Here is a 15015-nt window from a genome sequence, read left to right as displayed (position 1 = left end):
CCTAGCCAAAACATAGTGCATAGTTAAACTCTGGAACTCACTCCCACAGGAGGCAGGGTGGCTTTAAAAAGGGATTGGGCAAATTCATGGTGAAGGTAATCAATGACTATTAGGCATGATAGCTGTGTTCTGCTTCCACAGTCAAGAGGCAGCAACCCTTCTGAGTATCAGGTGCTGGAAGCTGCAGGATGGGGAAGAGGGCTCTTGTACTCAAATCCTGCTTGCGGGCTTCCCATGGGCATCTGATCACCAACTGTGAGAACAGGATGGGCCATTGGCCTGATCCAGCAGGATCTTCTTATCTTCCTATGGCACTTTTCTGTCTAACACAAAGCAGTAAATGGTGGTTGCCCCCAAGTCCAGGTGCATAGGTCCCAAAGCTAGCCCAAGTGAGTTTAGCCCCTGGGGCAGAAGATTCCCCAATGGCTTCTCTTGCTCATAACTACAGTAAGAATAGATAAAATAACAAATGAATTTGCAAGCCTTTCATGACACCCAAGGACAGCTGCCTGGGGCAGGTCTCTCACTGCATCACAACAGGGCTGGCCATCCCTGCAGCCATTTATCTGGATGAGCAGGTTGCTTTTTAGTTATTCACAAAGAGGGAAGAGGGAGAGAGTAACCCTACCCACATTTTTTAAAAGCAAACTTGCGAAACCACCCACCCACCCCTTTTTAACATTTGAAAAGCCGCTCTTACTTGGAAAACTTGAAAAGACGTGGGTTGTTGGTTTGTTTGTTTTTTAAAGTAATTCTGTATGAAACCTTTTTTGAAAAGACAAGTTTTTAAAAAGCAAAACAAAACAGGTACAATGGGTGAGTATTAACATAACAGCTTAAGACAATTTGATAAATGATGCACGCTGATTACCTTAGCCTGTGGTTCCTTAAATTTGTTCTGATTGTGCAGATAAAATATCAGAGATAGAATGCTATAGGATGTGTTGTTAGTGTGTGAAACAGGCAAAATCTGAAATCCAAGCTGCAAAATTCGCCTGGCACCTGACAAATTTCAAATGCTGGTTTTGACTATCCATAATTTAGTCTTTAGCCATGATCCCTGGAATGTAGCCCCCATGTAAATTGCAGCCTTACTGTATTGCATTTTATTGCACTGCGAATTGAATTGTATAAAAATCAGCATGAATAGTTAATGCAATGGGTGGACCTGTTGTGTTAAGCAAAGTTCTTCACTGTAATATTCGTCAGCTTGAGTCTTAAGGCAGATTCAGCATTAAAAAATTTCATCCTAGACTCCCATTAACTTCACTGCTAATCCTCTCCACTCCTTCCAAGTGCTTCCTTACCCCCCCAACCAGCTGCTCTCCGGTCATTTCGCTCTTTTTTGATATTAATATTTTATTGAAAAGTTTTCAGCTATAAAGAAATAAAGTGATATAAAGGGGGGAAAGGGAGAAAAGATTCACCCTGTTCACCATCCAAGTGGACCACTGGATTATAAGAGCAATGAATCAGTCACTAAGTCTGCTGCCCCCACCATTCTTCACACAAACAACATGGACCGCTGAATGAAGCTTGCAGACCACTGGTGGTTTCTAGACCACTGTTTGGGAACCCCCACTATAGGCAATTTCAGGTAAGGTGAAATGTTTTCATGAACTGTAGAGCACAGCAGGTATGCTTTTGTGGGGATGTGAAAGACGATAGCATACCCTCCTATAATTCTCCGGTGAAAATAGGGAGGTCCCATTCCATAATGATGATTTTACTATTTATACCCCACACTGTGGGAATACGTTTTTAAGGTGCTCCTGCACCTGTTTATGTTTATTTTAAGGTAACCTTCCGCACTAGGAAGGAAGGGCAAAGGATCCAGCAGAGAGTTTGCTGCATAGATCCCTCCGCGTTTGGGCAAAGCACGCCAATTTAGCCAATGTAACGGTCAGTTGATAGTTTCCCGCCCAGAAACAAGCTTAGAGACAAGGTTGTGATTCATTCTTGTAAATGTTGTGACGATGTTTGATTTCTTAATAAATAGCCTCCGCTCTCTGTAGCGTGTGTGGAGAACGCGCGAGACAAGCCAGAGAGAACATCAGTGCGTGACAAGCCAGAGAGAAACCGAAAGCAAAACCAGCTGCACAGAGCAGTTGAGAGCTTCTTCACCATTGACTGCAGTCTCTTAGTATTTATTTCTTTTATTTCAAAAGCTTTTATTTGGCCTTCTAAGTTTTGGCCGCTACCTAGCTTAGCCTATCTTTCTATCCGGAGACCTCCGGAATCTCCGGAACCTTCAGATACCTGCAGAAAACCTTCGGAAACCTTCAGTAACCTTCAGAACTAACGACAACTACCTTCAGATCATAGCCAGCGGACCCTTTCACGATGCAGTGGGAGCAGGAACTCCCGGATTACTGGTCGTCCCATCTGCTGGCTATCCCCACACCACACATCTTACTGGGTTGCCCCAGCCACTCTGGGCAGCTTCCAACATATATAAAAACATAATAAAACGTTAAACATTTTTTAAAAAACCAAACACTTCCCTATACAGGATTGCATTAGGCACCTCAGGGGTCAGATAACTCCATACTCTCCAACATTTCTCCAATGGAAATAGGGACATCCTAAGTAAAAGTGGGACATTCTAGGATCAAATCAGAAACCAGGACAGCTTCTCTAAATCAGGAACATTCCTGGAAAATATGGACACTTGGGGAGGGGGCTGCAATAGTCCCTCGTATACAGATCTCAGAGCTTGTTCCCTGAGACACCTTTCAACAGTCAAAGCAGGCTGGACCCTGACTGATATTGTGATCTGTTGGCAGACCACAAAGATGCCACTGCGAACAAGGTTGCCATCTTCACAGGAGCAACTCAAAAAATCCTAAAAGATATCTGCGATGCAGTGCAAGGAGGACCATCCACAATAGTATTTTGATGCTGTTGTCGATCTCGGTTTGCACTGATAATTTTTAGTGTTCTATATTAGTGCTATGTTTTGACCCTGCTTCCTTGGTATTTCTCCTCGAGAATTTAGATTTGCTACCAATTTGTGATTGTCGGTACTTGTTTCGTAAAGGCAGGCAAATGAAATCACTCAGACAGGTTTTGTTTGAATCCTGGTGTTTTTTTTACTGTCATTGAGGAAAGCAAGGGAAATCTATCTGGAAGGCCCAACATCATTAAGAGAAAGTGCTAAGTGGATACAAGGCAAGCACAGACGGATGCAGAGCTGATGCAGTCCCCCATGGGAGCCTTTTACGAAAGGATCTTCTGCAGCAGAAGCACTGGAAAGGTTGGCAGAAGGAGCGCAGAGGACCGAGATCCCCTTGAAATCTTTGGAGTACAGGTGGCCTTTTCAACAATGTCCGCACCTGTTAAGAGGTAGGCCTGGCCTCTGTTTATTGAAGCACAGATGGACTTAGTGGTGCACCCCTTCATGATACTGCGCTGCCGTTGTCCATCTGAACAAGGAAGATAAGATTGGGTAGCCTGCAAAATCATTGTCACCAGTCAAATTGTCACCTCCAAGTAAGCGTTTTGGTCAACCCAATAGTGAAGTCCTAACTGCATCCCTGGGCTTTTATCCTGGTTGGATGTGCTGGTGTTCAGGGCTTCATTAATATCACTTGTTGCTCATTTGTACACTGTACTTCATTATTATCTGTAAGTTACTTGCATATTTTTACTATTACTTTATGCTAATTTATATACTGCTTCCATGACATAAATTAGTTCTAAGCAGTTTCCATCAATTATGAAATCAAGTATGAAATCCACACATAGAATTATGGAATCATAGAATCGTACAGTTGGAAGGGATCACGAGGTTCATCTAGTCCAACCCCCTGTAGTTCAGGAATCATTTGCCCAACACGGGGCTTGAACACACAAGACTGAGCTCCTCACATCATGAAAATCTACAATAAAATTCCATCAAAACATTAAAAATATCCATTAATTAAAATTTGCAAGCTGGCTAAAATGGATCCATTGGTAGGGTGATTTTGTCCCCTTCTACCCACCAAGCATTTGGGGTCGCTGCATGGCCGTGTCTCAAAGAAATGCCCCCATATTGTGCCTGACACAAGGCAGCAGAACCAGTTTGCTCTGTGTCACCGGCTACGCAAGGGTAAGATGCCATTGCACTGAGAATCAGCTCACCTACAAATCACAGAATGGTTGAGTTGGGAGGGACCATGAGCCTCCTCCAACATGGGGCTCGAACCCATGACCCCGAGATTAAGAGTCCCATGCTCTACCAACTGAACTCAAAGGTACGTTGTACATGAAACAAGACTTACTAAGATAGGTGATTGTGGCCACATCAAAGCAGTAGCTCTCCAAGCCGGTGCAATTCACCACCTTCGCATGGCACACGTCTGACGAGGAGTAACATGTAGGGCACTGCTTTCCATTGACCTTCTTTTCTACTTGGGGTACTGCAAGCCGAAGAATAGGATTCATAATCAGCTTCAGGAATGCACTAAGTAGGAGACAGAGGCTAAGAAGATAAGAAGAATCAGCTGAATCAGGCCAATGGCTTATCTAGCCCAGGATTTTGCTCTCACATTAGCCAGCTAGATTGATGACATGAGCCCCCTCCCACCCTCAACTTCCAGCAACTGGTATTCTGTCCCTGACCATGGTGGAAGAGCATAGCCATCATGACTAGTAGCCATTGGTAGCCTTGTCCTCCATGAATTTGTCCAGTCCTCTTTTTTAAAGCCATCCAAGTTGGGGGCTACCACTGCCTGCTTTGGGAGTGAGTTCCATCTTTTATGTATTGGGCTGCCTCTGAAATGGCAATTTCTAGCCTAGGCCCATTGCTAAGTAGATGGAGTGGAGATAGTCACCTATGAACTTGCTCAGTCCTCTTTTAAAGCATCCAGGTTTGTTGCTATCTTGGTTAATAAAGCACTAAAGGCTAAATACATTTAATTTATAGGTGGCTGTAGCCTAGAGCAGCCTTCCCGCACATAGTGCCCGCTGGGTGTTGTTTGAGTTCCATGTTCATAACATGCCATCCAATATTTCTCCGATGAAAACAGGGATGACCCATTCTATAATGATAATTTTACTATTTATACTCCACACATCTAACTGGGTTGCCCAGCACTCAGGGCAGCTTCCAACATATATAAAAACATAATAAACATTAAACATTAAAAAATAAACATTAAAAAAACTTCCCTATACAGGATTGTCTTCAGACAGCTCAGGGGTCAGATAAGTCCATACTGTGCTGGCCCCAGGGGTTTGTCCGTGAAGTGAGGTCCAAGTCCAGTCCTGGGTCTAGGGGTCCAAAGGAGGTCAGTCCAGCAGGGAGCGAGGCAGGGAACAGGTCAAGGTCCAAGGCAGGTGCAGGCACGAGGTTGCAGGTTGAGCATACGCTTGCAACTAAGTTGCTCACGCAACTTGGGCTGGGTCTGTCTGGCTTTTATCTGGCCCTATGCTTAGGGCAGCCCCGATCCTCTGGAGAGTCGCCTCTCCTCCGGGCCTGGAGGCGAGCACTTCTCCTGTAGGCACTAGCTCTCTTCGCCTCTGTGTCCTGAGCCTCTGCAGCTCAGGAAAGGCTGGTGGGTTACTGGACCCAGGGGCTGCCTCAGCTTCCTCTGAAGAGGCTGGGAGTGGAGCACCTGCAGGCAATGGGTCCTCCCTCCCATCAGGAACCAGAGCAGACTCTGCTGATGCCTGCACCTGGGGATCCAGCACAGGTGGGGATCCTTCAGGCTCAAGCCCTGGCCCCGGCTCAGCTGGTTCTGGAGGCGGGGAATCCTGTGCAGGCTGGGATCCCTCAGGTTTCAGCATCTGAGTCTGACTCCCAGGCCATCACACATACCCTCCAACATTTCTCCAATGGAAACAGGGACATCCTAAGGAAACGTGGGACATTCCAGGATCAAATCAGAAACCAGGACGGCTTCTCTAAATCAGGGCCTGTCCCTGGAAAATAAGGACACTCAGAGGGTCTGTCATGAGCCCCAGCCAGCAAGGCCAATATATCTGGGGTGAGGAAAGCTGTAGGCCCAAACATCTGGAGGTCTTCAGGTTGAGTAGAGCCTGTGCTAGAGACAGATGTTGATGGCAAATGAACTGAATTGATTACAGATTGACAATTTTGGTGGCCCACCCTAGACTACATGTGATGGAGTAGAGGAAAGGAAGGGTCATCGCTCAGTGGTGGGGCATCTGCTCTGCAAGCAGAAAATCCCGGGTTCAATCCACAGCATCTCCAGGCAGAAAGGAGAACATCCCCTTCCCAAAACACTGGACAGGCACTGCCAATCAGTGTAGACAATACTGAGTCAGATGGACCAATGGTCTGGCTCCATATAAGGCTGCTTCCTATGTTCACAAATGGTGGAGGGTGGAAGCACAACAAGGAGATTGGGGCAGGGTGTATCCAATGCTAGTCTTACTCAGAGTTGACCCACTAAAAGAAATGGACGTGACTACAGTAGGCCTCAATATATGGAGCCTTATTTCTGAGGATGCTGATCTCATTCAATGTGCTCTGGGAATCTTTTATGAATAACGAGTGAGGTAAAAAAAAGTGTTTAAAATAAATACATTTAGGTGAAGCAGCATGGAGTAATGGTTAGAGTTCTGGACTTGAACCTGAGAGACCACGTTTCAGTTCCTTTTCAGCCATGGGGGCCTTTGGGCTAGTCACTGTCTCTCAGCCTAAGCCTCCTTTCAGAATTGTTGCGGTGATAAAATGAAGAAATTGAAAAGTGAGTACACAACACTGAGCTCTTTGAAGGAATGGTGGGATATCAATGTAATAATAATAATAATAATAATAATAATAATTACATTTAGGCCTGGCTTTTTTGCAGTTGTCCCCTGTGCAACAGACCAAGTACATCCTGAAGGTTCTCCCCAACCCAAGATAAAAGTACGTTGGGGGAGTGGAGCAGACCTTGGAAGAATCACAGGTTTTCTCTACGGTGTGAATTTTACGTCCTTCTATGGTAGAAACAAGAGTGAGAAAAAGAGATAGGTTTGTTCAGTGATAAGCAAAACATCATTACATCAAGCATTGTGTTTCTGGCTGGAAGATGCACATTTCTCAGATTCCTGAGATTTCTACCACTGATGGAAAGTATTTAGGAGCCAGCAGAGGGGCGGGGGAGTATCCCCGCAATCTCCTCTTGGATTGAAGGACACATCTTGGTTAAAAAGGGCACAGTCTAATCTGACTTCTGCTCCCAGAGACCCCAATGATTGAGAACATATCCTACCAGCTTCATATACCATAGATTATGAACTCAGTAACAGGTCCAAGGAACTGGACTCAATAACCAGAAGTCTCATGGGAAAATTGAAGGGCAATAGCTCAGTGGTAGAGATCGACTGTGCATTTTGTATTGTGCAACATTTATTTGTGACCATTTTAAGACTGTTCTGCAGCAAAGCTTTGAAAGTCATTATTGGAAGTCTAGCACAGCACAGGGTGGGGTGAGAGGTGAGGGATGATGGTGGGAAAAGGAAGTATGTGTGAAATTGAGTGTGGGTATGTATGAATAAGGATTGTATTAATGTATGTTTGTTTGCAATATGTATGTATAAATGTTGAATTATCTCAATAAAATTTATTTTATTTAAAAGAAGAAGAAGAAGAAAGAAGAAGAAGAAGAAGAAGAAGAAGAAGAAGAAGAAGAAGAAGAAAGTCATTATTGTGGCGGAGAGCAAATCCATTTGTACTCTGCACAAAGTTTGGGTCAGGGATTCCACCGGCAACAACTTGAACACCACCCACCCAGAGTATTTTCAGTAAATGCAATGACACAAGTGTCTTTCTTAGGAGAACAGGTCGTCATCCTGCCGCTGCATCTGGTCCCAAGGCCGTAACAAACTTCGCACTCCAGAGAAGCACCTGATAGAGGAAAGAAAAGGGAGGTGCAGAGAGGGAATCCATTTATATGCTTTTCTATCAGTATATATCTATATATAAATACATTGACTTCCAACAACTTATGGCTGGAGGAACCTTCAAGCTGATTTCCATGTAGGTGGCAAAGAAGTGAAAACACAGAGGGTGAGATGAAGAAGAGAAAGGAAGACAGGAATGGCATAAAGAGAGAAAGGGGGTGAGAGAAGGGAAGGTTGGGGCATATCCTCCATCATGTAGCCATGCCAATCATGTGATAGCTAACCTCGAACAAAGGAAGCTGCCTTGGAATGAGCCGGATCCGTTGATGCGGCAGTGGCTCTCCATGGTTTCAAGCAGGAGACATTCCCAGCTCTACCTATAGTTGCTGGGAACTGAACTTGGGATCTTCTGCATGGGAAAAAAGATGCTCTATTGCTGTGTAGTTGGGTGAGATGCCTTCAAAAAAAAAAAACCCATCTCCGCCACCTCCCTCTCTGAGTGAGTGCACCTCCTTCTAGTGATGGGCAAATCTGTCAATTTCAATTTCTCATTTTACCTCTCTTAAGTTCAGTTCTCTCTCTCTCTCTCTCTCACTCTCTCTCTCTCTCTCTCTCTCACACACACACACACACGCACACATCCTCATGAAAATTGAGCAGCGTTTATTGTGGTTTTCTCCTTACATCCATCCATTCATCCATTCATTCATTCAATTCATTAAGCAGATCAGTTTTCCCCAATGTAACAAATTTTCTTAATATTCCAGTCACCAACATATGCATTCCTGAGTGCATTTTCTTGTATTATATGCATTTTCCCACACATTACTTGGCTGGGGGTGGGTTGCACTGCAAAATTCAGAGAAGGGTGAATTTCAAATTATGGTGGTGTCTCGAGCTTTGTGAATTAGAAAGGTCTGCCTATAAATGCAAGCACAGCCCAGTTTTTGCCCCATCCCTGCCTCCTCCTTCCTCTTCCCATTCAAATGCCCTCTGGCCCTAATCCATGCAAGAGAGAGCACAAAGCAGGTGGAGGCTGCTGCCTCATGTCCTTCCTCTGGCCATTGCTGGAATGCTCAGAGAGGGCAGGGGAACCGTGGGGGAGGCAGTAAGGAGAAAGAGCAGAACCAGGATGCTCTGGGAATCAGCAGTGGGTTCCCAAACAGGCATGAGCCTCAACAGTTGCCTAACAATGCCAACTACTGATGCCAACCCTGAGTGACCTCAATTTGGCCCTGACCCTATTACCCCTTGCATGCTCTGGCCCATGGGGTCACAAAGAGTCGGACATGACTAAACGACTAAACAACAACAACTATTTACCCCACTGTAAAAGAAAAGAAAAGAAAATCTCCAGTAGGCCAGCAGCGTCTCCTTACCTGTAGTTAGAATAACAAAGAAGGGGAAGAGGCTCTGGAGATCTTGCATGGTAATGATGATGAGAATACATGTGACGAATCAACTTCTTTGGCTCAAAGAGCCTGTAATGACATCCAGAGGAAGCATGTTTGACAAGTGGCAGCTTTCACCAATGTGCATTCACACCAAGGATGGGAGACCGGTAGCCTGTCACTTTTTCTTGAGCTACTACTCCAATCATCCCTGGCACCAGGTTGGCCACCGTGCAAAAGATGATGCTAGGCTAGGTATGCTTTTGGTCTATCATAGACCTGTAGAACTGTACAGTTGGAAGGGACCCCGAGGCCATCCAGTCCAACCCCTTTGCAATGCAGGAATCTCACTAAATCATCCATAGCAGGTGGCCATCCAACCTCTGCTTAAAACCCTCCGAGCAAGGAGAGTCCACCACCTCTCGCAGAAGTCTGCTCTCCCCTGACTCAGTGGGGTTCTTCTCAGGTTCTTCTGTTGTTATGAAAAGGAAAGAACTACATTTAAATTCCTGTTCAACCTACCTCCAGTAACTGACGCATAGGCCTTTAAGATTCCACATCTCTTAAAGTGACAGAGCCGTAAGTCACGACAACAGACAGGTGCCTTCCTTGGCATGGAATCAACCAGACAGCTGTGGGAGGCTATGAAAGGGAGCTGACAATTCACTCTGCCATTGGTCAGGCCTAGCTGCTCCCTCAAGTACCAAGCTTGGATGACTTGAGAACCATCAAGTGAGAATACAGCCCTATAGCCACATGGGGGCAGACCACCAAATTCTGTCAATAACACAACAAAAACCCAGGACTCAGCCCTTGGTGATCAGCCGATGAATCCAGAGTCTAACACCAACCCTGAAAGTGATTCTACTCATTAAGTTCAATCAGCCTCAGAAAGGAGACTTCCAGAGCTTCCCAGACCCACCCCCCTCCCATGATGATGTGCTGACACAACTGTAACGATCAAGCTCCTTACACAACTTCAATGTTGCCATGCTTGACACTTCACTTCTCGCAGTTAGGAAACCGCCAGAAAGCCCTCGGAGCTGGATCTCACTGTCCAGGCTGAACAATGGGGGTCTTGACACAATTTACAGTAGTAAAAAAAGAATTACAAATTACAAATTGCAATTGATTTCAACCTGAGGTTTATTTTCACTCAGTAAATCAGAGAAAATCCCTCTGGAAGGCCAAACTGCAGTTGGAAAAAAGTTGCCTATAGATAGAAGGAAGGCTTGATTGAATACAGAGCTGATGCGATCCCATGCAAGTGCCTTTTTATGAGAGGATCTTCAGGAGCAGGAGCCCAGAGAAGGTTGGAAGGAGGAGATCAGAGCACTGAGCTCCCCGGGAAACATCTGGTGAACATTCTGCCTTCCTAAGCTCATCAGAAGCCCCCAACATGAAGTGCGGGCCAGTTTTTAATAAGGTACAGAAGGACCTACTAGTGCAGCCTTTAAGGGTCCTGTCCACAGTTTTTTCTGGAAATGGAAGACAGGAAAAGACGTTAATTTCTTTCAGCTATTCTCCAAACCAGTACGTCCCATCTAGCTGAAATTTACCCTGCCTTTGTCTAAACAAATCTGGTACTTAAGGAATGAGCTAAAAAAATGGCTATCAATCCCATGGGGATGAGCAAGTATGTCAATTTCAGTTTCTCTTTTCTCCAATCTTAAATCCAGTTCTCCACATTTTCATATCACTTTTGCATTTTTTTAACACCCCCCATGAAAACACATCACAAATTTAGTATGTTTCTCCCAATACCACACGTTTGCATGCAATTTTTGCAATAATAATAATACTAACCCTAACAGAATGCGTTTTTGTACACACGCCTTGGTTGGAGAACTGCATAGTGAAATTCAGCAAAGTACCAATTCTGAAGGACAAAATTTGTGTTGCAAAATGAGATCAAAGCATTCACGTAAGAAGCAACACAATGGAAACAATTTAAATATGAGAATTAGAGGTGGGTATTTTGTTTTTATAAAACCCACGTCTTTGGAAATGAAGAGTGGCATGCCTTAAATCAGCATGGCTCGGCTTACACATGCTCCTATGTGAAAATAGGTGGAAAGGGGGAATTGGGGTCCAAGTCATGCTGCATCTGGGGTTGCACTTACCAGAATGCACGTGTGCAGATACATCAAAGCAGTATATGTTGGCTCCCGTGCAATTCACCACCACCTCTTTGCATGTGCTTGACCATTCGTGGCAGGCAGGGCACTGCTTTCCATTCAATTCACTTCTAATGGTGGCACTGAAAACAGGGTGTAGAAACACTCAAGAACCGGAAGAGGCAGCTCAGAGTTTACAGCTTTGGAGGCAGATGGTGTGCTGCCCATGCAGCTCCATTCTGACTTCTGCCTAATGATCTCTGGCATGCAACCAGTCCACTAAGCAGTAATGAGTCTCTGTAAGCAGGGCCGTCTTTACCCAGGGGGTCCAAGGAGTGCAGGGCACCAAATATATACTGTACCTACTGTATATCGGTCCCTCTCGATCAGCGCCAGTGAAAAACTATGGAGCAAAAGTCCCCGCCCCCCTCCTCCATTGCTCTGTTACTTACTCTGTAGCGGTCAAATATCAACAACTTTGAGCTCACCCCCACTAAAAAAATTTTAGGGTGGCTAAACTAATTTGGGGGCGCTGGGTGGATCTTTGCACCCCGGCGGTGCATTTGCTAAAGACAGCCCTGTCCGTCAGCTTTATGGACGGTTTATTTACAAGGGGGGGGGCATATCCACAGCAAAAACTTCGCGCCCCTCTCTCAGCAAAGGAGTTGCTCAGTCTGACCCATAATCCTTCCCCCAACAGGAAGGATGCCAGAACCGTGCCTTTCTCTTCCTCCCCTTCTGCAACTCTCTGAGCCTCTCCAACCTCCTGGTACAGGGACTGAAAAGCTGGCCTCCCCCTCCCCATCTCATTGGACACCTTCCTCTGCCTCTTGCATATCTGCTGGCAGGCCAACTTCACTCTGACTACCTTCCAACTCTCCTTCACCCTGAGAGATAACAGTGTCTTGCCTGGGAAGGAGGGGGAGCTGGCCTATCTCTCTAACTCAGACAGATAGCTCTCAGCTGAAGAGTCAGCTCCTTGCTCAATTTCCAAGGCTGACCCTTTTGCTGCGCGCTGGGGGGCCACAAACCTGACACTCCACTGCCAATGCCCAGTCCAAAATGGCACCACCCCAGTGGGCAAAAGCAATGCTAAATAAATTTTGAAAGGGATGAGGTTCACTCTCGTGGAGGAGGCATCCGCCAGTAGCTAGTAACCTCCCAGATTAACCTCCATGTTTAGAGGCTGTTTGGTAAGAGTGGCGGACGGGACCTCCCCTGACCACCATGAGCCAACTTTACTGGGGGGGGGGGAGCTGGGCCACAGTCCTGTCATCACCTGTCCATCAAAGAGGCTCACCAAGCAGGTGATTGGCACTGGCAATGTGCTTTCAGAAGGTCTTGCAGTAAACACTGATCAGCTGGATGAAGAAGGTCTGTTCTGTCCCCTCACTGCAAGAACTGAAGTTACAAGGAACCAGGCAGAGGGGCCTTCTTGGTGGTTGACCTCTCATCAGATGTCAAGCAGATAAAGAACTACACAACTTTTAGAAGATCTTTGGCGATCACTTGTAGCCGAGTAAGATTGTCGAAGGTAGCCCTGTCTCAGGAAGTTTTTAACACTTGATGTCATATTGTTTTTATATTCTGCTGGAAGCCACCCAGAGCTGCTGGGGAAACCCATCCAAATGGGTGGTGTATGAATGATGATGATGATGATGATGATGATGATGATGTTTCGATTGGATTCAAACTGTGCCTGCAAATGGACATTTCTTCCTCTGCAAACTGGCAAGCTCTCTGGAGTTCGAATCCATACCACTCCTGCAAACGACCTCCAGAGGGACTCATTGACAGTGCACATCAGAGGTGTTTTCATGGGATAGGGTCAGAGGTTAGTGGTCTGTGGTTGCAGAGGGTTGAGGACTCTTACTATTTTTGCACAGGGTCCCTGCCTCCAGCATTCTACTGTTAGGTATAATTGTTTAATTGTACAATTGAAATAGAAAATAACTCTGTATATGTCTGTCTGTGTGCCGCTGACAGCACAATATGGAAACGTTTGTCCACTGAAGCTAAGCAAAAGAGTTGCCGAGCCTAACAGGAAATGATTAACTAAGAATGCAGCTCTGCTAGCTCTGTCACAAGGTGTTTAACTTAGATCACATAAGAAAGGATTGTGTTACAGGTCATCTCCATTTTGGGCGTGTGAGTTAGCTCTTGGTTCTCAAGCACTGAAGAGAAAGGGTGTTTAAGCCATTCTCTCCCCAAGAACACAGCCTCAGGCTGCAATGCAAGTGGTTTGGAAAGGCAGTGCTTTGCTTTCAGCTCCAGATAGAAAGAAATTGGTATTTCTAAGATATTTTGCTCCCTATCTGAAAATGTTGGGGTTTGAATCTGAGATGCCATGATGGGGGAAGAAGCATGGGAGGATCAAATTACACAAACACCAACAAATGATAGACCTACAGTTAGGTTTAACTCTGCCACAGGACTTCTCATTGCAGCAGAAGGCAATTGTCCTTAAGGCTTTCCCAGGTCCAAAGTACAATTCCATGGCAGCATTGGCACAGTCATCCATAGTGACACAGTCTTTGTCTACACTGCGTTCAACTTCTTCACCTACAATGTATGAGAGGGAGTGGGTCAATTTGATTTCACTGCATTTTCTTTCTTTCTTTTTTTTTTCCTTTCTTTCTTTCCTACATTTATATCCCACCTGTTCCTCCAAGGAACTCAAGTCAGCCACTGTGGTTCGCTTCACTCAAAGCTCATGACATCCATGTAAGGAAGATTAGACTGAGAGATCGGGCCAAGATCACCCAATAAGCTTCTTTGGTCTCCCCAGCCTTAGTCCAACACTCTAGTAAAAAGGTAAAGGACCCCTGGACGGTTAAGTCCAGTCAAAGGCAACTATGGGGTTGTGGCGCTCACCTCGTTTTCAGGCCGAGGGAGCCGGTGTTTGTCCACAGGCAGCTTTCCAGGTCATGTGGCCAGCATGACTAAACTGCTTCTGGTGCAACAGGACACCGTGACAGAAGCCAGAGCGCACGGAAATGCTGTTTAGCTTCCTGCCTCAGCAGTACCTATTTATCTACTTGCACTGGCGTGCTTTCAAACTGTTAGGTTGGCAGGAGCTGGGACAAAGCAAAGGGAGATCACCCCATCATGGGGATTCGAACTGCTGAGCTTCCGATCAGCAAGCCCAAGAGGCTCAGTGGTTTAGACCACAGTGCCACCCGTGTCCCTTTCAACACTCTAAACCAGTGTAGCAAGTGTGTCGTGAAGATTCAAGGACAACCAAAGAAACATTTAAACAAAAAGAGTGAGCAGACTTCTGCAAGTGGGGAGCCACCACAGAAAAGGCCTGTACTCATGTTGCTGTCCTCCAGACCTCTCTCAAAGGAGGCTCATGAAGAAGGGCCTCAGATGATGACCACAGTGTCAATATATATGGAGAGAGGTGGTCCTTGAGGTATTGCAGTCCTGAGCCATTTAAGGCTTGATAGGTCCAAACCAGTGCTTTGAATTGGGCCTGAAAACTAATGTGCAGTTAGCGCAGTAGATGCCAAGATTTAAGGCATGACTCAACCAGCTTGTTCATGGAGGTGATTACTGAAGATCACATGGGGTGAGGACCTGTCCAACACACAATCCCTAACCTAACAGTCAGTGACCTTGGCTGATCTTATCCTGTGCCCACTTGTCCTAAGGGGAAGGGTCATAGC

The 15015-nt window shown here is 45.7% G+C and overlaps 2 protein-coding genes across 2 annotated transcripts; both read right to left on the bottom strand.

The window, feature by feature from the left end:
• Positions 1-3219: 3219 nt before the first annotated feature.
• Positions 3220-9393, bottom strand: LOC117052023 (phospholipase A2 inhibitor and Ly6/PLAUR domain-containing protein-like). Its single transcript, XM_033158749.1, has 5 exons — positions 9219-9393; positions 7727-7843; positions 6781-6933; positions 4266-4403; positions 3220-3248 (listed from the first exon to the last, which is right to left on the bottom strand). Exons 1-5 carry the CDS (start codon positions 9265-9267, stop codon positions 3220-3222), a joined length of 486 nt encoding a protein of 161 aa, XP_033014640.1. The 5' UTR covers positions 9268-9393.
• A 1025-nt stretch (positions 9394-10418) lies between these two features.
• On the bottom strand, positions 10419-13868 carry LOC117052022 (protein RoBo-1-like). Its single transcript, XM_033158748.1, is given in 4 exon segments — positions 10419-10708; positions 11228-11470; positions 11473-11490; positions 13757-13868. Coding segments are annotated over 4 exon segments (576 nt in total). The 3' UTR covers positions 10419-10505.
• Between the last annotated feature and the right edge of the window lie 1147 nt (positions 13869-15015).

Source organism: Lacerta agilis, chromosome 8 (genome assembly GCF_009819535.1).
Source record: "Lacerta agilis isolate rLacAgi1 chromosome 8, rLacAgi1.pri, whole genome shotgun sequence".
NCBI classification, from domain to species: domain Eukaryota; kingdom Metazoa; phylum Chordata; class Lepidosauria; order Squamata; family Lacertidae; genus Lacerta; species Lacerta agilis.
The sequence above is the reverse complement of the archived record's forward strand: the minus strand, read 5'-3'. Positions and strand labels throughout refer to the sequence as shown.

Bases quoted from the DNA above. Each gene is read 5' to 3' on its own strand.
- LOC117052023 (XM_033158749.1), bottom strand. From the start codon at position 9,267: ATGCAAGATCTCCAGAGCCTCTTCCCCTTCTTTGTTATTCTAACTACA. The intron at 4,404-6,780 runs GTAATTATTATT...TTCGGCTTGCAG, and splicing joins CAAAAAAGCCAGGCCTAAAT to TACCCCAAGTAGAAAAGAAG. The intron at 3,249-4,265 runs GTAAGTCTTGTT...CAACCTTTCCAG, and splicing joins GGCCACAATCACCTATCTTA to TGCTTCTGCTGCAGAAGATC.